We start from the raw sequence: 23,764 nt of genomic DNA, 5'->3' as shown, positions 1-23,764 counted from the left end.
AGGTAGTCCTATATGAATATTACGCTCTATGTATTACTCTGTTTAATTAAAATGTTAAATATTAGGCAGATACAAACAATTTACCAGGAGCAATTTTTCCGCACGTCTCACAACATGGCTGTCAACCGCAAACCCCGATTTCTATATAGTTGACAAACTTTTAATGGCAAATACTAAAAAAAGAATTAAGGACAAGGTTCCGTTTGTTTTTTCAAAACCAGTTGACCGGAATAACAACTAAAATGTGAGAAAGAAAACAAAGGAAAAAGAGAAACACATGTAAAACAAATTTTCTTATGTTAATTATAAATTTCGTCTGAACCGCGAGACTACCAACTTCCAATATACAAGCATATTTTAATACACAGCGAGCTCTACAAATATTTACTGTATATGTCCTTGTACGGTTCTTCATCAATTTTCAAAAGTTATCTGTTATAACATACTGTTAATATGAGGCAGGCATAACCTGTGAATGGGGACGAAGTCTGTATGTATTATTTTCTTACCTCAAACATGTTAATAAAGGAAACGGAAATACCGTGACGATTCCGATTTCGGTTCTGTGGTTAGGGATTTAGCTGTGACGTTGTTTAAATTATGACGTCATATTCAATGTAAACAAAAGAAACGCTTCCATCAGGTAACGTTTTTTTTCAAATCAAACAATTATTAAAAATGAAATTGTATTGAGTTCCAATCTTATATTTTACTAGACTGATACGTATAATTTTCTTTTCAAAGTCTCATGCAAACAAGACAGATGTCTGCGCAAATGCGGGAAAAACCGGAACAGGAGCTAGATCTGAAAAAAAAGTTAACGATTTTGAGTTTATTTATATATAATTTAGTAGAATGAAAAATTCGGGAAATTTTCCCGATTTTTTTTTTTTATTATTGATTTTTCTACCGTAATTGGGGACTTCGTCCCCATATAAAAGAGTTATGAAAGATACCAGAGGCAGAGTCAAACTCATAGATAGAAAATAAACTGACAACGACATGGCTTAAAATAAAAAGACAAACAGACAAACAATAGTACAGATGACTGTTACCTTGCGAGGTAAATTTGTACACATACTTACTTCATTGAATAAAATATAAATCACTATTTATCGTTACTATATAAAACTGAAATCCTCACCAGGATCACCAGTATCATTCTAATATAATTTAAAATATAATTATTATATTTTAATGGATTGGTTCAACGAGGTTTCATCAATGTATGATATCGGTTGCATATAATAGATATCAAAGAGGGAGTTTGATTCCAGTGGCGACAAATAACAATATTGCAAAAGCCAAGGGTTTGTTTTAGACATTGTCTAATAGAACTTGGAAAATAAGCAAATTCAAAATTAAATGGAATCAAGCATATCAAGGTACCAATAATCGAATATGACTTGATTATTCCATTTTAAGCGACCGATTTTAGAAGTGTTGATTCTAGAATGGTATAATTACTGTTTATGTTTAGTTAAGTTGTCGTAGTCAATTTGAGTGAATTTTTTTAATACTTCCTTCATATAAAGGTTGAAAAATTCAAACGACTCTCAAAAATAGAAAATCTTTGGACAGCATATTGATGAATGACTTCCAATATTTACATGCTTCTTATGAATCGAGATAATTAGGTCTGTCTAAATATCTAAAGATTTTCTAAACAGTTAATTAAACATATGTCAATCTTAAAATCCTACTGAACTACGATGAAGACGTTTTTACCAATATCTTGATGAAATTTATTATTGCTGAAACAATTGTATCCTTTACAAGGACTTGTTAATATGACAAATCTCAAATCTTAGTGCCGACAATCGATTAACCTAGAAATGCTCCAGTAAACAAAAGATGACAAACTTCTGATAAACTTTAATTAAAACAACTAACAACTAAAACCATCTGTCGATCTTTATATACATGAAAATTCTCATTCTTTGTGGTTGTTTATATTTTCACAACAGCCACACATTTAATACCGATAAGTTCAAATCTTTAAAATTATCTGAAATGGAGGATTTGTCGATTTTCAGGAAGATTTTTGGTATTAACTTGCGGATATAAAGGTTTTTTCTAGCGTTTCCTCTAACAGGCAAAATACAGTTACTGCTTTACATTGATTTATAAATGCATGTTGTATGCAATTTTGAATGCGAAATAGTCCAAACGTTATTCACAAATCTGTCACGTCAAAGGCATGCATAATAGGATTGGTAATTTTTCGCAGAGAAGTATCGAGTATTGAATTCAAGTAAATACTTATTATGCATAGAAAGAAAAAAAAAATAGGGATACTGCATGAAAATTGGAAAATGGTCCGCAATAACGTTAGTCAACTCACTAAGTTGAAATTAAAGACCTGAAAAACTATAGCCCTTTTTAGTATGTTTAAAAAAAATCATGGTTTGTTTAAATTATTTCAAAGTAAGTTTAAAGTCATTAACAAATACTCACTCACAGAAAGACGTCAAATCAATCAACAAAAGAACAAAATAAATAGACGACCTAAAACGCACAGAATATCATTCATGTAGGTGATCCGGACCATATGAGTATTTGGCCCATACGCGTATGGTCATATGATCGGACCAAATGAGTAAACTCGTATGGTCCAAATATATGAGTATACGCGCATGCTCGTATGGTCGGACCATATGAGTATACGCGTATGTTTCAAATACTCATATGGTCCGGAACATATTTTATTTGCGATCACAAAATGCACGAAGTCGTCAATTTCTATGTAAATTGGGTCGATTTGAATATAAATAAGATGAATGCGTTTTTCACAAGTATAGTAGCAATATAGCAGAACAGTTTCCTATAATAACATTTTAGACAAGATAAAAGTTAAAAGATGACATAATTCGACAATCGTAGTTGTTGAAATCGCTTTGACATCCTAAAAAGATAACCAATCAACACATGCATTGCAACTTTTTTAGTCAGTAAGTCATTCTTTTTTCTGAAAGAACATGCGATATTATGAAAATTGATTGTCAAAACATAACAAAAACACAAGTAAAGGACGTTTAATTATTCAATATAAATCAAAACACAATTTCCTTATTAGTATTATGAATTATTTTATTTAGGCGTTTGAGAACCTTTGGTGACCCCACGGTTTAAATGTCTATACTAAGTACGTCGTGAGCAATGGGCTTTATAGACGAACGTTCACCTAATCTGTCCCAGTCAATGGGATATTAAAGTGCGCCAATCAATGTCTACAGCCACACTGTTATGAATTCGATTCTAGTATCGATTCGCCCCTAAAAGTTGATCCTCCTTTCACGGGTAATGGAACTTTCCGAATGTCCACTGATAATGTATCGTCATATGTATATAAAGCATGGACGTTTAAGGTTAATACAGATTTTGTTGATGCAAAATATTAAGAATAATTTAATTCCAACTTTGCTTAAGCTAATATATCATAACCTTATATAAAATAGAGTAAATCATTTGCTACCAAACTTAAAATGCTCAATCTTAGATTTCATAACAATTTGGAAATGAAAAAATATGACAATACATTAAAATAAATGAAGATGTGATATGATTGGCAAATGAGACAACTCTCCAATTGATATAGAAGTTAACAACTATACGTCACCATACGGCCTAGCTGCCAATTATACCAGACAATTCCTACACATATGCAGTTATTGCGGAGAATGAAAGTATATTTTACTTATAGATTACAGAGGTCCTGGGTTATGTATTACGGAAACTTGCACAGAGAAGACAACGTTTTTCTAAAGTTACATTGTTGTTTATTCCAGCAACAAAGAAGCAAAGATAACTTGAGTATATATATGACATATTTAATAAGTCTATTTTGACAACGACAACGATTTGAAGTGAACAAAAACATGCATAACTATATGAAATAAAAACAAAACTGTTTAATTACCAAATTTTTTATTAAATGTTTCGAAAAATAAAGTGTGTAATGCTCAGTAGATATGGTAGAAATATAACATTTGTATAATAAGGAAACAATTCTTAAACATGAGTATTGGTTTAATTTCAAAGATAAGCGTAGGCCTTAGTTGTGATCCAAAATGACGATACTTATTCACGTGTTAATGAAATCAATTGAGTATCAATCTTGAGAGACGACAGATAAATTCAAGTTGTCGTAACACAATTTCCGTCATTTTTTACTCAAACATGACATCACCGAAATATAATTAGCACCTAATTTGTACATACATAAACAACACGACAGGGGCCATATATGAAATAGGATCTTCTTACCCTTCCGGAGCACCATATACCAAGTCTTGTTTTGATATACCTTTGTTATCTTCGATCTTCTTTTACATCGCATCACAATTTTTCTCACGACATCTAGTGACAAAATATCTTGTGAAAATAAAGTATATGCATATTCCTAAATATAAATGGGAAGCTCTAAAAAGAAAAAAAATATGTGAAGCCATTCTGTTAAAGCAAGACCTTTAAAGATGCATTTCACTTCAGCATTTGGACTCGCATGTGCCGAATGTTTTAGTATTTCGTTACGTCTGATCAGTCATGACGCATTGACTTTGAATCTTTTGAATGATTTACATGCATGTAAAAGGTGTCATAGTACGTCACATCCGGTTGCATTCGAAAAAGGGTCGAAAAAAATATTCCTTTCCATTAGACAGTTGTCGGAAATTCATCCTTCAGCTTAGTCATAAACATATACCGTTAGTGTTTCAAAGCACCACTCTGTTATATTTGGTGTTTCTTTATTTTGGAAACTTGAGGTTACATGGTTTCTTAAGCTTGTTTCAGTAAAAAAGAATAAACATTTGATTTGTTAACTTCCTGTGGTGGTTATGTTTTGTTGTATACAATAAAATGTGATGTGAAAATTTGTCTGTAGTCCTGGACAGGATAAAACGTTACTAATCCGAAGTATTTCTTTTTTTGAAACACAGATATATTCTGGTCAATTTAAAACAAAAACCAAAAAATTTATATTATTAGTGTGTGATGAGGATAGTGGAAAGCGCGTTGATAATAGTGAGTGATAGCAGTTGTATAATTACAAATTTTGCATGAGCGTTTTTCATTCAATAAAGATAATTTGAAACAAATCCCATGACCATGGTCATATTTACGTTGAAACTTTTGCTCACTTTTCATTTTTAGATCGTGATTCGAAGACTTTATTTACTTATATATCAGTTTTATTTTGATTGTACGATGCGCACATGTCTTAGGTACACGAGGTCCATGGCTTTGTTTATCTAAAGATTTTATGATTAATGTTTGCTGTTTCTACGCTAATCAAATGGCATTTAATAGTAAAATAACTGATCGGTTCAAAGTTTGATGAATATGTCATTTGGACTGTTGCCTTATGAAATAGACGTTAAAAATCTGACTCCAGTGTCAGTCGATTACAAAGAATGTTTTCTATATCAAGTACTCATACATTTGCAGTAAAAGTATTAGAGGTGTAATACCATCAAATCATGGTACGGCACATCCAGTTGCAAACGAAAATAGGTCGAAAAACAATATTCCCTTGAATTTGACAGGTAATTATAGTCCAGTCAAACTAAGATTTAAGCTCAAACTAATCGCAACAGAAAATGTTTTATTTCTAATCTATATCATTAAGCCCTAAACATACAAAGAAAAAAGTCCCATAAGATCTAACTTGAGGAAAACGCAAAATCATCATTTTCAATTTCCTATTGAAATTAACATTGGAAGGGGTGATAACTCCGCAAAAATGTGTCTTTTTTTAGTCAGTTTTTGGTTGATTTTCTCAAAATGTATGTAAAGTATGATACTTGGATGGGGTTATAAGTTTTTATTTGACTAACTTATATAATATTCCCTCATAAAATGTACGAAACCAAAGTGCTATGGGTAGTTTTATTATTTTTGTGCATTTGTCATTAAAGAAATTGCGGCTTTGTGACCATTTTGAAAAAAAATTAATGTGAAACTTTGGTAATGTTTGTATACTTTATTTTTTCAGCATCTTACTTGTCTAAAGAAACTTTAAACCACAAAAAGAAGAATACATGCTTAATTATTTTGATTAAATTTAAGATTTTTTACCTTGACATGTTGAAAAATTCAATAAATGGTCAACTAATGAATTACGAAATGTAGATTATGGCTTGATAAAAGATATGAAAACACCAGTAGTGTTGTTTGATATACTCTAGAGACGGCTAAAAAATGAAGGAATTAATACATTCTGATGAATAGAAGCGGTAAAGTTATAATTTTGTATGAATTTTAATTGATATTTCTGCCTTTTGTGCAGAGCTATCTCCCTTTTCAATGCAAATCTCTATAGGAATTATAAATAGTGATTTTTTTAGTCTTCTTCAAGTGAGATTTTTTGGGACTTTTTTCTGTGTATTTTTGGGGTGTAATGCTAAAGATTAAAACATAAAAATCTTCTGTTACAATTACTTCAAGGTTAGGGTCAAATTTATGCTAGATTGACTGGACTATTAATCCTACATTTTATTGCAGTAAAAAGTAAAATCACAAAAATACCGAACCGAGAAAAATTCAAACGGAAAGTTCCTAATTATTACATTCCTGGGTCATAAACATATATCTTGGGTATTTCAAAGCACCATAATTTTTTTGTTTTGTTTTTTATAAAATATTTTGGAAACTTAAGGTAACATGATGACTAAAGTTTGTACACAGTTTAAATAAGGGAACAATTTGTTTGGTTAACTCCCAGTGATGGTTATTTTCTTTTATGCAATGAAATGTTATGTGAATTGTTTTCTATAGTACTAGACAGGATAAAAATGCACTCATGCCAAGTATTTCTTTGTTTGAAACAAAGATAAATTCTGCACAATTTTTTGAAAAGTGCAAATTTAACAAATACTAATAGGGGGAATTCAATGGTGGTATTACACTTAGACGAAGAGCGATAACTATGATTGCAAATCGTGTAATGTGTGAATATGAACGAATCTTGTCAAGTAAAAGGTTAACTTTTTCTAAAATATTCAGTTCATTTAATTATGCTATTGGTATTATCTTAGTTTGCCACTCATTTAAGAAAAGTTTACCTTTGATTTTTTAGGCTCTGTTGGTAGTTATGTTTTCAAACGGTTAAGGCTTTTCAAACTTTTGATCTTGAGTGTAGATTTTAAAGGCAAACAAGCCTGAAACATTATTTTTATATTTTTTGTTATAGTCATTTGTAAATCGTGTTTTTTAAAAAAAATTTTTTATTAGAGTGTGTTTACGATAATATTACACTTATTATAAGAATGCTTCTTGAAGCTGTATTTCTAAGCTACCGTCAATTTTGATTTAAAAAGAAATATGATCTACGAAATAAAGGACAAATTAATTATTAAAATGATGTAAGAAATGATTGCATATTTCATTGGTACATGTTTATTATTATACTATACCTACAGTCAGCAGAATAAACATATTAGCATAACTACGTAGTTTTATTTGAAATAATGTTCAGGAAAACAAAGCCACTCATATTACATACTAGTAAATCACGCAATCAACCTGTGCAAAAAAGTTTATTTGATATGTTAACATATGCATATGAAGTCATCAAAAACAAGGAAACACATTCAAAATTGTTGTCCACTGGAGTGAACGTCTGTAAACCATGCATAGAAAACTTCTGTTAACTGCTTTTCTCCTAATATTTGAACAAAGTGATGGTCATGAAATAAGCAAAGGTAGGAAATGTATATACATGTTTTTCCTTACAAGTTAAGATGAATTCAACGACCACATACACATATATAAAACCAGGTTTCCTACCACCATTTTCTACATTTGAAAATGCGTGTACCAAGTCAGGAATATGACAGTTGTTGTCCATTCGTTTGATCTGTTTTGTCATTTGATTTTGCCATGTGATTAGGGACTTTCCGATTGAATTTTCCTCGGAGTTCAGTAGTTTTGTGATTTTACTTTTTAGGGAAGGCAACGAGTACTCGAGTTTTCTGGTACTCGCTCGGAAGGCCGACTACTCGAGTACTGGTTTAGTACTCGGATACTCGTTTGCTGTTATACATCTTGAGATATTTCTCTGCACATTTCCACTGTTGTAGTTCCGTTGAAATATCCCCATGGTAATACTAAATAAAATCAACTAACAACATAAATATGTTTATCCTCAGGTTACTATTTGTTATAGTAGTACCAGCAACGTCCTTTCCTTACGAGATAATGTTTTCATGTGCACTACTTGAAACAAAAAATAGAAAGTCAAACAGTGTTTCGTCTGAAACTGTTGACCAGTCATATTTCTTAACAAGAACAGAGTGACTTGCGGTGAAACCTACGCAACTGATAAGAGACATTTTTAACGGTGTTTAAACATGGATCAACACTGTCATGGATTAATAATTAACTCATTACAAGCCGTAAAACTTACATTTGTTCGTTAATCAAGACTTCTATGTAAACGTGATTGGAATGAGATGTATATCTTAATTAATTTAATGACTTTTTGTTTGAAACTTAACTATAATTGTTTAATTTACAATTTAAAGATATACGAAAGTACGAGAGCGACATTCACACCCAAAAGTCGAAAATAAACAACGTTATGACTAAAAAAAAAAAATAAGACAAACGATAGTGCATAAAACAAATCACAGAAAAAGTAAGACTGAGCGACACGAAAAAGCGCAAGTAATTTGAAGTCCAATATTGTTGTTGACAAATTAATGGACAAGTCGTATTATAAAAAAATACCAACTCCGTAGGAACAGATGATACAAATGTAATTTTCTTTGTCGGACTTTTCATGCAAATATTTTTGATTTTATTGAAAATTGGATCATATATGTCTCTGGGTTCATGAACACGCACACAAAAAATAATTGCTATTATGATAGGTTGATGTAGAAACAGCGGTCGGTAATTCATTGTTTTTTAATTGACACAAAACAAAACAGAGGAGCCAGCTATCATGGTTGTAGTACATTTGTCTTATGTTTATGAAAAGTAATACCAAAATCACTGCATTCCACCTAAAATCTAAACTTTTCAATAGACGTTTAATATTCATCCGAGTATTCGCGAGTACTCGAGTATTAGGACCGAGTATCCGAGTATTACATTTCAGATCTTTTGACATTCCTACTTTTTATATATACAATATTTCCAATTACATACTAAGTGAATTATCAGGTACACCTTACAAGCACACAATGAAAATACCTTGTACTATCTTATTGAATATTCAAAATCCGTGATTTTCTCGTCAATATTAAGTCTTAAATACAGAATCAATACGAGTTTAAAATGTTTTCTATGACAGTTTGTATAAACGGTTTCTGCAGGCTTAATATAACATCGACAATATTTGAACCATTCGTCTATTTAATCTGTTTTGGAATTATTATATGTGAAACAAGATAGCTTCGATGTTTAATGCAATAAAGAAAAAAAAACAACATATTTTTGTTGTTGAACAAGGACAAACGTCTAATACACAAAATTTTTTAATTTATTGAAGATGAACGTGTTGCGGAAGTATCCGACAAAGTAGCTAAACGTATCACCAAAAGAACGAGCCCCTGTGAAGGTAACGTGTTACTATATTGAAAATTAACTGATGCAATTACTTACTTACATGTAATCATATAAATACATAACAATGTATTTTTAACATACCAATTAGTGTTATGAAAATAGTGGTTTTATTTATAGATTCATTTTATGTTTCGCTAGTCAAATTAGTTTCCTCATCGATGCTGATTAGAAATGCTTGTAGCTTGTCGTACATTTCGTAGCTGAATGTATTTGGTTTCTGGCAAAATAGAGTTTCATCTCTCTCGATGAGTCCATCGGGTAACAGAATACTGAGCTGATGGATCCAAAATCTTCTGTGTCTGTCCAAATATGGTGAATCTCTAGTATCTGAAAAATGATAATTTCAGTGCTAGTGGACAAAAGTTGACACGTGCATTAGATCGTGCTGAAAGTTGACAATAAATTTGATTTCATGAGGATCTTTTCGATCTTTTTCTAGAGCTTTAAAATTTGTTGGAAGCTTCTATGATATTTGTTTTTTTGTTTTGTATTTTGAAGGCAATTGTTATCTTGTTAGTTTTTCCAAACGGTTGTTGCGTTTGGATTAGGCTTTAGACTTATAAATTGACTGTAAGAATGATCCCGGAGCAGTGATTTGTATGACAATTTCTGATCGGGTTCTTTTTTTGTCAATTTTGGTCACTTTACGGTGTTTCATAATCAATGCCTACTGCTGTTTTATTTTTCTGTATACGAAAACCATCGTCACTACATTTTAAGCATAATAACATGTTGTAATGATTTTAATATTTTCAACATTTGCATATCGGCAAGCGCAAATGACGTCCTTCAATCCATTGACCCGCCTATGTTTTGTCTGTTACAGTCCTTAGATGGTATAAACTTCCCACTAACACCATACATCTTTACACCATACACCATACACCATTACACCATACACCTTGTTCCATTACACCATACACGTTACACCTTTGCACCATACACCTTACACATTACACCATACACCATTCCCCATTCTATCTACACGATCTGAAATTACCCGTAATGCAATTAAATTTCAAATATTAAGATTATTATTATTGTTTATGACTACAATTCGAAAAATTAAAATAAAAAGAACTTCGTTTTTAACCAATGAAATGTCGTACACCGTTCATTCACACCATTCCCAATCGTACGTTACCCCTTCACACCATTCCTCATACACCATTACACCATACACCATAGCACTATACACCTTACACTATTGCACCATATGCCATACACCATTAAACCATACACGATTTTTTGGGAAGTTTACACCATTCAAGGGCTGTAATTGGTCAATATTATTTTCTTAAATATGTTCGTCCGTGCTTACTCGTGCCCTCACAAACTCTCATGGAGTTTGGTTGTGTTCTGGTATAAGCATAAAATACCAAATGTTTACCATTAGACCGCCGGCAACAGTATCTATCCGAGGGTTTAAAAATATGTATCTGTTCTATTGAAAGTTTTGTGCGGCAACTGTTCTCTACATGTCAACCTTTGACTTACTTTTATTGTTTTACGATGTTTATATTCATGTGCTTTGGTTATTTATCCATTCGTGTCAAGTCCGATATACATTTTTTGTTTGTTGGCATCTCTGTTTGATTTAGGGAAAACGGTACTATTTATTCTGCCATAGGCGACAACATTAACATTTTCTAAATTTACCACTTTTTATGATAAAAACCTGGATAAACAGTTATGTGTGGTGTTAGTACTTTATTATTCTGTTTTAAAAAATAAAGACAAAAAGTATCATAACCAACTTTCAACGGACCTTGTTTATGTTATCCATCCCCACCGTCATTTTGCACCAAATTTATGAAATTTTGGAAGTCTTTTCGAATAATTCTCTAGAAAATATTTCAATACGTTACAAAATTGATATTGTAAATATACACACTGCAGTTATTTATAGATAAATAAAAAATATATTTTACCATTACGTCCAATCACAGCGCTCATAATTTGACTTCTCTCACCTGCCTTGGGTACACAAAAGGCCAACATAATGCTGGGAAAATGTAATAGCACCGTGTTCCCTCCATGTGTATGCTTGTTGGAATGTTTTGATCAGTTATGATATATTTACACCTTTTTAGCTGCTTGATCCCATTTATTGTTTTCATATTTAACTATTATGTCTCTCTAGTTTCCACACCCGGGTTTGTGAATATAACGGAAATTAATTAACTGTCATAAAATTTGTTTTCGGAAAAATGCCTGTACAAGGTCAGGATTATGACTGTTGTTTTCATTTGATTTGTTGATTAATAACGTTTGACTAAAAAATGTAAGTTTTAACGATATTCGATCTTTTTGAAATACCTTTGAGTTATTTATTTTTCATATTCATCTATTTTGCAGTGAAAAGGATTATATGATGTAACCATATGTATAATAGTAGTTTCCTTACTGATTTATTTTTATAATGAGCAAAGATGCTCAGTTTATATTTATTATCCTGATTTAAAATGATTTCTTGCAATTTGACTCGCTGATATTGTCCTAATAGTTATCAAAGGTAACAGGATTATAATTGTATACGCCAGACGCGCGTTTCGTCTACATAAGACTCATCAGTGACCCTCATACCGAAAGAGTTAAAAAGCCAAACAAGTACAAAGTTGAAGAGCATTGATTCAGTGTATAATTCTATTAACTCATTCGAATTATCTTCCTTATACCATACATACAGTTGACTTAATACTAAACAAATACTTTCATCATGTTTTCTAAAACGGAATTCATCATGGAAAAAAAAACCAAATAAAGAAGTGATGAGGTGCAAAAAAATCAGGATTAATTAGTTGCACAGTGCGCAATTGTCCTAATACGAAATTTATCATGAAAAAAAACAACCATAAATACGTTTTTTGATAACCAAATCATTATCTATTCGTAACACAGTGAATAATTGTAGTAATGCGAAAACTATCGGATGGTTAATTGTTTAAAGTGTAATTTCTGATTACATGACTTACTAGAAAATGACTTTTTAGAGGAAAAGAAGTTATGTATATGCTGGCAAAATATCCTACCAACAGCCAGTAACTACATGCATTATTTAGCATGTTGGAAAATCGTCTACATTATGCATACGTGAAACGTATACAAAATAATATAAGACGGAATTCTGTTTTCTATTTGCTGATTTTTTTTTTGTGTCATTGGTGTTTGTATCTTACTTTTGAAAGAACAGTGAGTGATTATTGTTAATGATACAGTACAAAAGAAAAAAAACATGCTATCCGTATTAAAAGCAATTATCTGTAATGACCAAAATTAGCTGGAAATGCATGGTTGCATATTTTTTTTAATTTCAACATAAATTTGAAGGACCTCCTAATATATGTTGAAAAACGTAACTTTGATTCATTTAAATGTTTTGGTTACCATGGATACGGCATGCAAATTTTCCTTACTCCACATTTCCTGTGAAAATATAGCTAACATACTACAAAGATGTATTTTGATGCTTTCTCTAATAAATAAATCTCCATAACTGGTTCCATTTATCAGAGTGATATCCAAATAATTCTTAAATTTGGAGAAAGAAAACTTTATGCAAACAAAATAAGTTTGTTGTCCCATGAAACTTAGTAATATAACCTAGATTCGGTCCAGCTCACCTATTTTTGAACACAAAAAACAATATTTTGTCAAAATCAGAAGAATTAATTCTTTTTCCCATTTGGAAGAAAAAATATAAAACTACATATTTCAAACCAAAAATTGGTGGGGTCTATGCTTATGTAGAAATATTGCCCTATTCGGCTCAGTCATTATCACTATCTTAGTCAATACCACAGTCCTGTGGGCAGTCCATATATCACGATAATGACCAGTTTTCAAGAACTATTATATAAGTAACATACTTTTTAAGGGATATATTGTATTACATTAATTACACAGATACATATTTTACTGTTTTTAAGAATCCAAAATTCGATTGTATAACAAGTCTCATGCATGGGCTGTCTTTATAAATTACACTCATGAAGGCGTGATTTAATTTACACCAAATATTTTGTTTTGTCGCATTGTATGTCAGGGGGAGCATTTTGAAAATATTTCAAGTAAACAACATGATAAATGCAGGATATAAAACTAGGTCCTTTGAAATTTTGTTGTAAATATAACTATATGGACGTTGAATTGTGTCAAATTACAGGTACATACATGTAAATAGCATAAAACATAAGAGACTTCCAAATGGGAAAGAGACTTTTTATAATTATGTTTTCAGTTCTCTAATAAGTTAATGATAACATAAAAAACTTAAAGACAGCGATGCTCAATTATGAGAAAACTAACGGAAACTATCTCAAAATAGACAATGTCCATCTTGACACCCCAAAGATGTGAACACTATATAATTTTAAACCTTAGTGACGATAAGATGGAAAAGTTTAATATTAAAGATTAAGTACTATGAACTTACTTAGTTACAAAGGAGGATACTTAAAAAAAATCTTATTCACGATGTAGCAATGAATATTTTAAACTTTTCTAATATATTTTAACTGTAAAAAGTAAAATCATAAAAATACTGAACTCCGGGGAAAATGTAAAACGGAAAGTCCCTAATCAAATGACAAAATCAAATGATAAAACACATCAAACGAATGGACAACTGTCAAATTCCTGACTTGGTACAGGCATACTCAAATGTAGAAAATAGCACAAATGTAGTTTTTTTCATGGCGCAATTGAAATAAAAAAATTGTGGCACAAATTAAAGGTTGTAAAAATTGGCACCAATGAAATGCGTTCAATTTGACACATAAAAACTACCCAGGTTATTTTATTCATTGTATATCATTCTTATATTCATTAATATTAAATACTTAACTAAATAAATATCTGCTGGACCTATTTAAATACTTTTTTTACTGAAACATTCACTATAATCCTAAAAAAAATATCAAATTGATTATAAAACCAACTTATTTTGAAACTACTTATTAATTAAAATAACTGTTTGGCTATTATCAAAATGGCCTTATTCAAAACAAGTCGATTGCTATTTTAATGCTACATCTATGGAGGAAATCGACTTGTCTCATAGGATTGACTACTAATGTCGAATTCATTCCGTTATTTTGCGTAGTTCTATCTATAAAATAACTACTCGTTTCCACTGTTTAGCACACATCAGGATGTTTTGTACACGAAAATACACAATACAGCTACTGATAATGTCGGTCCGTTAGGACACCTGTTCGTATTTTTAGGTAATACCATAATAAGATAGAAAATATGGCCAAAGTTTGGGACAATTTCATGATAAAAGCCGAAACATGCAGAAAAAGTGGTACAACAACTGGCACTGAAGGACAACAACTCCTTTAAAGAGTCGATTAACGACTTCGGTCATTTGATATATATGTAGAAAAGTTGTTTTTCAGAGACTTCCTTTTGTTTATAGTTTTCAATATGATAGATAAAAACTAACACAAATGGTAAAACTCATCCATTCAGGGCTATAAGTCGTCTCACTAGTAGGTTTAATATATATAGTGACATTTCACTTTAAAATTTTAATCAATCTTTACAAGTTGTTTCGCCGTTCTCGCATTTCAATTCGTGCTTTGACAGTCATTTAGGTAGCCAGATAGAATCATCGATCACATCTTAAAAACTAGATACACCAAAATATTCTATTTGCCAAGTTTAATGCACATCATACTGAACAAGTTTACAACTTTATAAACAGCTTATCAAACAACAAAACAATGCACCTTTTGATATTAGTATATATATAGGACATGTTGGGAGAAAGACTATCATTTATTTTTAATTTTTTTGACATATTTACATATTTTGTTTGTTCGTTTTATTCACACATCTTTGTCAATATAATGTAATTTTATGCAACTGTCATACAAATAAGATGTTTAGCTAGCTATACTGTGGATTCAGTATTATTCGTTGGATACTAATTTTCGTAGATTTCATGAGTACAAGTGAACCACGAAATTAAATGTTCAACGAATGACACATTTACTATTCACTTGTTTGTAGACTTCGGCAAAGACATGAAATTATATATACACAAACTAGCAAGTTTTTCCTAATCCACGAAAATTGGTACCAACGAAAATAAATGAATCCACAGAAATCCATGTTTTATCAACTGTTTCTATATAAGAAAATACCTATACAAAGTCAGGAATATGACAATTGTTTTCCATTTGTTTGATGTATTGAGCTTTTGATTTTGCCATTTGCTTAGGTAATTTCCGTTCAGAATTTTCCTCAGCGATCAGTATTTTTGTGATTTTACTTTTTATCGTATTCTTCATTATGTAATTTATAATTCAGATTTGGGTTTCCGACCATCTGATTGTGGTGATTTGAAGAAGTCAAAATACAAAAGTGGGATCTATAAAATTTATCCTGATAGAAGTACTGGTTTTTACGTCTATTGTGATATGCGAAATTACGGAGGTGGTTGGACGGTTTGTATGATATAAAACATCATATACATATTGATATGTTTTAGCCCGCTTAGAAATTACATAAAACATATTGGCACCATTTATTTGAATATGTAATAATTCTAAATACATAAACTTTATTTGTTTGGTTTCTGAAACAGGCATGAACATGTTTATATTGTCGACCATTTGGTCTTAGTGGACAGGAAGATTTTCCATGGCCCCGCGAAAATGTAAAGTCACTTGTTTACCCATTTGTTTCCTGCATTTTGTGTTCCAGGTTTTAAATTGATGTCCTTTAAAAATAAGTTTATTCAAAGTATCAATGACTTGAAATAACAGTGCTCTTATGTAAGTTTACGGGCTTTATAAACAACACAACTTATAAATTAATATGTAACATCCCGGTTTTTTTAAACATTTTACAGGGATATCCAAAATTTTAAACCATATCTATATGTCTATAAAATAACTTAGTAAACGTTTTTCACAATTTATGTTTTCGACATCCATGACCTGATAATTTTCGAGTTATGCATTAATTTAAGAGTTATAGTTGGTTCATGATCGTACGTGTGACTTAAAGAAAAGAATAAATTATAATATGTAAACAATAAATATATGTGCAGTGGTATTGGATCTGGTACTTTTGTTTACATAGTTGAAGACTTTTTTGAATCACTGAATGGTTTTAATCATTAGTGCTTTTTGCAGAGTAGAGAACAATATAATAAAGATATAATTACGATAAATTTGTAACAATATTTACAAAGAATTGAATTTGTAGAGAATCAAGTTATGTAAAATCAGGATTGTTTATTCGTTGAAGCCCCACAGTGTCACAGAGAGCCCTTGTGAGTTTCCTTCGTTGCAAAAAATCTGATATTGTTAATGTGTTCAAAAATCAAATCACATATGTGATAAAGTTCAAGATTCAAAAAGGTTCATCATACATATCCAAGTTAACGATATGAATGGAAGGATTTTAAGAAAATGATACTATTACTGTATAGAAGAAATAAATTGCGCGTATTCAAAATTACGCATTTTTGATTACGACTTGTTTTTTGAAGCTGTTAAAATAAGTATACATATAAATGTAGACTGACCTCAGGTATTTAAAATACATTTCAACTTATTTAAACATTTTGTGCTTCAAACATTGAAATAATTCAGATTACTGGTTAGTGACCTTTATGTCCCTTGATGTTTTTTCATTATTGCTCGTATAGGTTGTGAAAATATCTCAAACACGTTAGTCCAGTCAAACTAAGATTTAACCTCAAACTAATTGCAACAGAAAATTTTGAGTTCTAAACTATAGCATTATGCCTTTAATGTACACAGAAAAAGGTCCCATAAAATTTAACTTAATGAAAACTTAAAATCAGCATTTTTAATTTCCTATGAAAATTAACACTGGAAGGGTAAAAAATGAGTCGTTTTCGGTTGATTTTCTTAAAATTTATGTAAAGTATGATATTTTGATGGGGTTATAAGTTGACATTTGACTAAATTATATATTATTCTGCTCATGAAATGTACAAAACCGAACTGTTATGGGTAGTTTTATTTTTTTTTGTGCATTTTTCATTAAAGAAATTGCAAATTCGAAGCTTTGTGACCATTTTGAAAAAATAATGTGAAAATTTGGTATTGTTTATATCTGTATATTATATTTTTTCGGCATCTTACATGTCTAAAGAAACTTTAAACCACAAAAAGAATAATACATGCTTAATTATTATTTTTTATTAAATTTGAGATTCTTTACCTTGACATGTTGAAAAATTAAATAAATGGTCAACTAATGAATTACGAAATCTAGATTATAGCTTGATAAAAGATATAAAAACACCTTTAGAGTTGTTTGTTATACCCTAAAGACCGATAAAAAATCAAGAATCAATACGTATACATTCTGATGATTAGAAGCGGTAAAGTTATAATTTTGTATCAATTTTTATTGATATTTCTGCCTTTTTTGCAATAGTTATCTCCCTTTTTAATGCAAATCTCCATAAGAATTTTAAATGGTGATTTTTTTAGTCTTCCTCAAATAAGATTTTATTGGACTCTTTTCTGTGTATATTTGAGGTATAATGCTAAAGATTAAAACTTAAAAATCTTCTGTTGCAATTACTTTCAGGTTAGGGTCAAATTTGTGCTAGATTGACTGGACTAGTTTAACAACGAGGGTATTAACTCGTTGAATAGATAAACTGCTGAATTTCATAACCGGCGTTTAATACGAATAAAAGGATATGTCGACGAGAATATGTCGCCCAAATACGCAACGAGCTACAAGTTTAGATTGCCGATTTGGATCTTAATACTTATAAATGTCATTCCACTTGGTAACGACACATAACATATATAGAATTTGTCGATAGAGATAATTTACGATATATTAGCGGAATCAATTACTATTGTCCTAATGTCATAACAACAATTAAACTAATTGCCGGGTTTGTAGAAATATGAGCAACACGACGGCTGCCATATGTGGAACAAGATCTGCTTAGGCTTTCGGTGAACCTCATTTTACTCCCAGTTTTTGGTTGGTTTCCTGTTTCTCAGTCTTTAATTCCCTATGTTGTGTTCTTAGTACTGCTGTTAGTCTCTTGTTCTGTTTTTTTTTTAAATTTTAGCCATTGCGTTGTCCGTTAATGTTCGACTTAAAAGTTGGAATGTCCCTTTGGTAACTTCGCCTCTCCCTTTTCATCTCTGAAATTCATGTCGGTTGACTTTAATATCATACTTCCACAGGTATTTCAACGAAGAACAAATGGTTATGTTGGATTCTACAGAGACTGGAGGGCGTATAACGAAGGTTTTGGAAATCTAAAAGCAGATTTCTGGTTGGGTAAGGATATATCTAACATATTTTGGCTTGCATTGACATATAATTGATTTTATAAATATTTTATTATTTACACATTTTAACAATGCTTGAATAATTTGAGTGGTTATTGACACATTTAGGCTCTTAAGGTTTCCCAAAATACAAATATAAATAGGGTGTATGCACATAGTGACTACATCATTCATGATTACTTAAGATGTAGGAGGAAATATCATAAATTAAGGAAGCACACAAATACTCTCAGTTAAACTAGCAGATATCACAATAATTAGTCATATTAGTATTTTTCCTACAGGGAATGAGTATTTGAGCAAACTCACTCAACAGGGCTATTACATATTGCGGATAGATATGTGGGACTTCCATTATAACCACCGATATGCCATCTACAACACATTTGTTGTGAAGAACGAGATGTCAGGATACAAGCTTGAGGTAGCTAAATATACTGGAAATGCAGGTAAGACAATTCATAATAACTATAATTGAATAGTAAAACAATAGAAAATGACTTTGAAACACATTAACCCCTTCATCATTGGCCAATGGCCCAGTGATGCTGTAAAATATTCCTATAAGAAATTTACACGTATGATTCATTTTAAATCAGCAAAAGTGTATATGCAAGACAATATCCCTGTACAAGAAAGCTGTAAGTTATTGTCATTTGTAGTTGCCTGTTATAGGCTTTACAGTAATTCAGTACCTGTTTTGATGATATCTTGCTGCTCATGCTAGCATTCTAAAGCATCTGATAATAACTGTAACTGGTGTCGTCCACAGACTTCATGAGAAAATTATAAATTGTAATTGTAAACAGTAATCGATGGTAAATAACTGTATTTTGATTTGAGGTCGTTGGTTCATGGACATGAGAAAAAGAAAATGGCTAGATCGTGTTTTTAATTTTGACTTTTGCTTATTATCGCTACTTCTGAGAAACAGAATATACAAAATATCTGAACTATATTGTTGACTGTGACATGTTCTAATACATCTATTTTGGTTGAAAGGATACATTGACATTTAATGAGAATGTTCCCAACCTGATATTTAGAATATGCTGTATAATGATATAACTCATTAGTCATATATAATAAAGACCTATGGTCTTTTGATTTGATTTCCTAGCTTTATAACCATAAAAATGAGGTCGAGGTCAAAGTGTAATTTGACGTTTTATATCAAAACCATCGCGACATCTAGTTTTATATTTAAGAATATGTTTAAACAACACTTTATAAGTTTCATGCGTTTGGATCGCTTTTTTGTGGATTTACATTCTTCAGGAACAAGCAAAGCTGAATATTTATTTTTGTTTATTCTTTACTTTTCTATGTTGTGTCATGTGTACTATTGTTTGTCTGTTCGTCCTTTTCATTTTTAGCCATGGCGTCGTCAGTTTATTTTACGATTCATGAGTTTGACTGTCCCTATGGTATATTTCGCCCCTCTTTTAAAGTAGCAAATTTTTGCGCCAATTTCATTGAAAAAATATTTGAACTACATATCTTATGACATCAGTAAAGAAATTTTATAAACAGGTAATAGACAGACATTTTCCTAATTTTAACAAAAGTAGATAGTAACCATATTTCGTTGAATACTTAGGTTATTTCGAAACACTTAGACACATATACATGTTTATACGTACCGAGATATATAAACTCATCATAGATACCAGAATTCATTCAAAGTTTTGTAAACAGTTAATTTATAATTATGTATGATAATGCATGCATGTCAACACAAAATTGCTGACTACTGGTAAATCTTCGGGGTTAAAAACTCCACCAGCAGTGGCATCGACCAAGTGCTTGTAAATAAACTCATCATAGATACTAGGGTTGAATATATTTATTTGTGACAGACGCGCGTTTTGTCTACAAAAGACTCACCAGTGATGCTCGAATTAAAAAAAAGTTGAAAAGGCCAAATAAAGAACGTTTGAAAACAGTTAAAAAAAAAAGCAAAATCACAAAAATACTGAACTCCGAGAAAAACTCAGAAATGAAATTCCCTTACCAAAATTATAAATATGACAATTTCAATGATTATTCATGTCGACACACAAGTTTTGTAATGCCACACATTGTTTTAAACATCTGTAATTACTTCATCTACTTTATATCAGTCAATAGTGCTAATTTTGAAAATAAACAATATTTATAAGATTCTTTTAGCGCGACTTTACTGGTTTCTTTTCTTTAATTTTCTTATTAGAATTTGAAATAGTTAATTCATAAGGACTTGACGAAATGTATAATCTATGTTAGATACTCGACAAAATAATGTAAGCACGACACGTTTCCTTGTAATTGATATGGCATTTCAAACTGTTCAAAATGAACACTGTTTTCCTTACTTTTTTATTCTTATACATTTTATTAATTAAATAAAAAAGAAGGCACAGCCCATCTAGCTAGAATAGGCTACATATTAATGTTACATATTTATGTCATTTAGGGGATTCATTAAGCGAACATAATGGATATAGGTTTTCTACATGGGATAGAGATAATGATGTGTCTAGAGCCAACTGTGCTGAGAGGTATAAAGGAGGATGGTGGTATAACAAATGTCATCGCTCCAATCTTAACGGGAAGTATCTGAATGGATACCATAGTAGCTATGCTGATGGTGTTAATTGGTATGACTGGAAAGGATATCACTACTCATTGAAAAGAACACGTATGATGATACGGCGAGTCTAGCAAATTATAATGAATAAAAATAAAAATGTGTATTCTATGTTATCACTTTCATGAATACTTCTTAAATGCAAGCAACGCACATGGAATCGTTTATTCTTTTTCTGGTCGTAGTCATATGTGTGTATATGCTTTTAATTTCAATCAAGTTTGACCTTTAATCACACATTAGATATTGTTAAGTCTGCGTCTACCGTTTACTAATTGTTTCAGGGTAGGGGAGGGTTAGGACCCCGCTAACATGTTTAACCTCCGCCACATTCTGTATGTATGTGCCTAACCCGAATCAGGAGCTTGCAATACATTAGTTTGTCTGTTGCTGTGTTACATATTTGTTTGTCGTTCATTTTTGTCATTTTTTAGGCCGTTGATTTTTCTCGTTTGATTTATTTTACATTTGTGATATCGGGGATTTTATTGCTGACTAGGCAGTTTGGGCTTTGCTTATTGTTAAAGATCGTTCGTTGACCTATAGCTGTTAATTTCTGTGTCATTTTGTCTCTTGTGGAAAGTTGTCTCATTGACAATCATACATCATCTTCTTTTTTATATGTATATATATATAAGAAGATGTGGTCTGAGTGTCAATGAGACAACTCCAAGTCGAAATTTGTAAAAATACCATTATAGGTCAAAGTACGGTATTCAACATGGAGTCTTGGCTAACAACGAACAGCAAGCTATAAAGGCCCCCAATTTGACTAGTGTAAAACCATTCAAACAGGAAAATCAACGGTCTAATATATATAAAAACGAGAAACAACGAGAAACAATAATGAACCACATCAACAAACGTTGAACATTCAGTTTCTGGTTTAGTACAGATGATAGAAAAACGCAGCGGATTTAAACGTGTTAATAGGTACCAACCTTTACCCTCACCTGCAACAGTAGTGTAGCATCATAATATATAAAGATACACTATAAAATATCAATTAAAATGGCTTAACTCAATCAAAAGACATATTAACACAAATACAGGTAAATTCAAATTTTGTTGTACGGTAAACAGTATAAATAGTTTTTACAAAATAAATTATTTAGTTTTCCATACTACGAGAACAGAAGTAAAAGCGTATATTCATACCAAAGACTTATCAAAGCTGTTATGTATCAAAAGTGGAGAGGCGAAATATTAAACTAAATAAGTAAACAATAAATAACACAAAATCATTACAAATTGTATCAACAGGTCAAATTAACACGAAAGTACAATAAATGATAAAATAAATCATGCATCAGAGACTAAATTAAGTAAAAAACGTCCAAGGGATTTATAATTTTAACGTTATAGACAGCATACATACACGGACATGACATGACATGACTTGTACAATGCCAAAAAGAAAAAAATCGACAGACAATAGGATACAAGTAGTCAGAAGTTAACCGCGATATAGAAAATGAACGTGGATGTGTATTTATACATCCTGTTTGAATAAACTCATCATAGATACCAGGACTAAATTTTGTATTTACGCCGGACGCGCGTTTCGTCTATAAAAGACTCATCAGTGACGCTCGAATCCAAGAAAAGTTAAAAATTCCAAATAAAGTACGAAGTTGAAGAGCATTGAGGACCAAAATTCCTAAAAGTTGTGCCAAATACAGCTAAGGTCTTCGACTAAAAAAGGTCAGTCTCAAAAGCTATTGCTGTTCGATATCATATGCAAAAAAAAAGCAAAGCGACATCTTGCGAAACCACAAAACAGGGCACGTAACAAATTTGGCGGAAAAAGACAATAGGTCTTTTTACAGAATAGTGGAGATACCTAATAAGTATGAACATAATAATTATTACTATTCTTATTATTTACTAACATTGTATTCTTCATTATAAGGAACATGAAATTTTATATGAAAAGGAATTAAAATCCTTGTTTGGACACTTTTGAAACATATCTTATGATAATGATATGTTCTAAGACCATCACTAGACATGTCTTAGATACTTTTGAAAACCAAGCCAATGTCATTTTGGGACTCTATTCTTGGTCCGCATTTAAGTTTACTCCATTTCTATATAAATAAGCAATTGGATCATTTGAACGCACAAAACTAAACGCCTCAAGTGCCATGATTAGATTGCAAGGTTAAAAACAATATGCTTACACAGTCGGTCAATATATTATTAAGATATACTGCACAACAAGAGAAAATATCTACAATCAAGCAAACAT

The 23,764-nt window shown here is 31.1% G+C and overlaps 1 protein-coding gene across 1 annotated transcript; it reads left to right on the top strand.

The window, feature by feature from the left end:
• The first annotated feature begins 7,570 nt into the window (after window positions 1–7,570).
• LOC143063029 (techylectin-5A-like) lies at window positions 7,571–21,617 on the top strand. Its single transcript, XM_076234943.1, has 6 exons — window positions 7,571–7,703; window positions 9,497–9,565; window positions 15,892–16,028; window positions 18,777–18,873; window positions 19,169–19,333; window positions 21,340–21,617. The coding sequence occupies exons 1-6, from the start codon at window positions 7,631–7,633 to the stop codon at window positions 21,585–21,587; spliced, it is 789 nt and encodes a 262-aa protein (XP_076091058.1). The 5' UTR covers window positions 7,571–7,630; the 3' UTR covers window positions 21,588–21,617.
• The last annotated feature ends 2,147 nt before the right edge of the window (window positions 21,618–23,764 follow it).

Source organism: Mytilus galloprovincialis, chromosome 2 (assembly GCF_965363235.1).
Source record: "Mytilus galloprovincialis chromosome 2, xbMytGall1.hap1.1, whole genome shotgun sequence".
Taxonomy (NCBI): domain Eukaryota; kingdom Metazoa; phylum Mollusca; class Bivalvia; order Mytilida; family Mytilidae; genus Mytilus; species Mytilus galloprovincialis.
This window is presented reverse-complemented; position numbering and strand designations above follow the sequence as displayed.

Coding starts and splice junctions, on each gene's coding strand:
- LOC143063029 (XM_076234943.1), top strand. CDS start 7,631: ATGCATAGAAAACTTCTGTTAACTGCTTTTCTCCTAATATTTGAACAA. Junction 9,566..15,891: donor AAGAACGAGCCCCTGTGAAG/GTAACGTGTTAC, acceptor TTTATAATTCAG/ATTTGGGTTTCCGACCATCT. Junction 19,334..21,339: donor TAAATATACTGGAAATGCAG/GTAAGACAATTC, acceptor TATGTCATTTAG/GGGATTCATTAAGCGAACAT.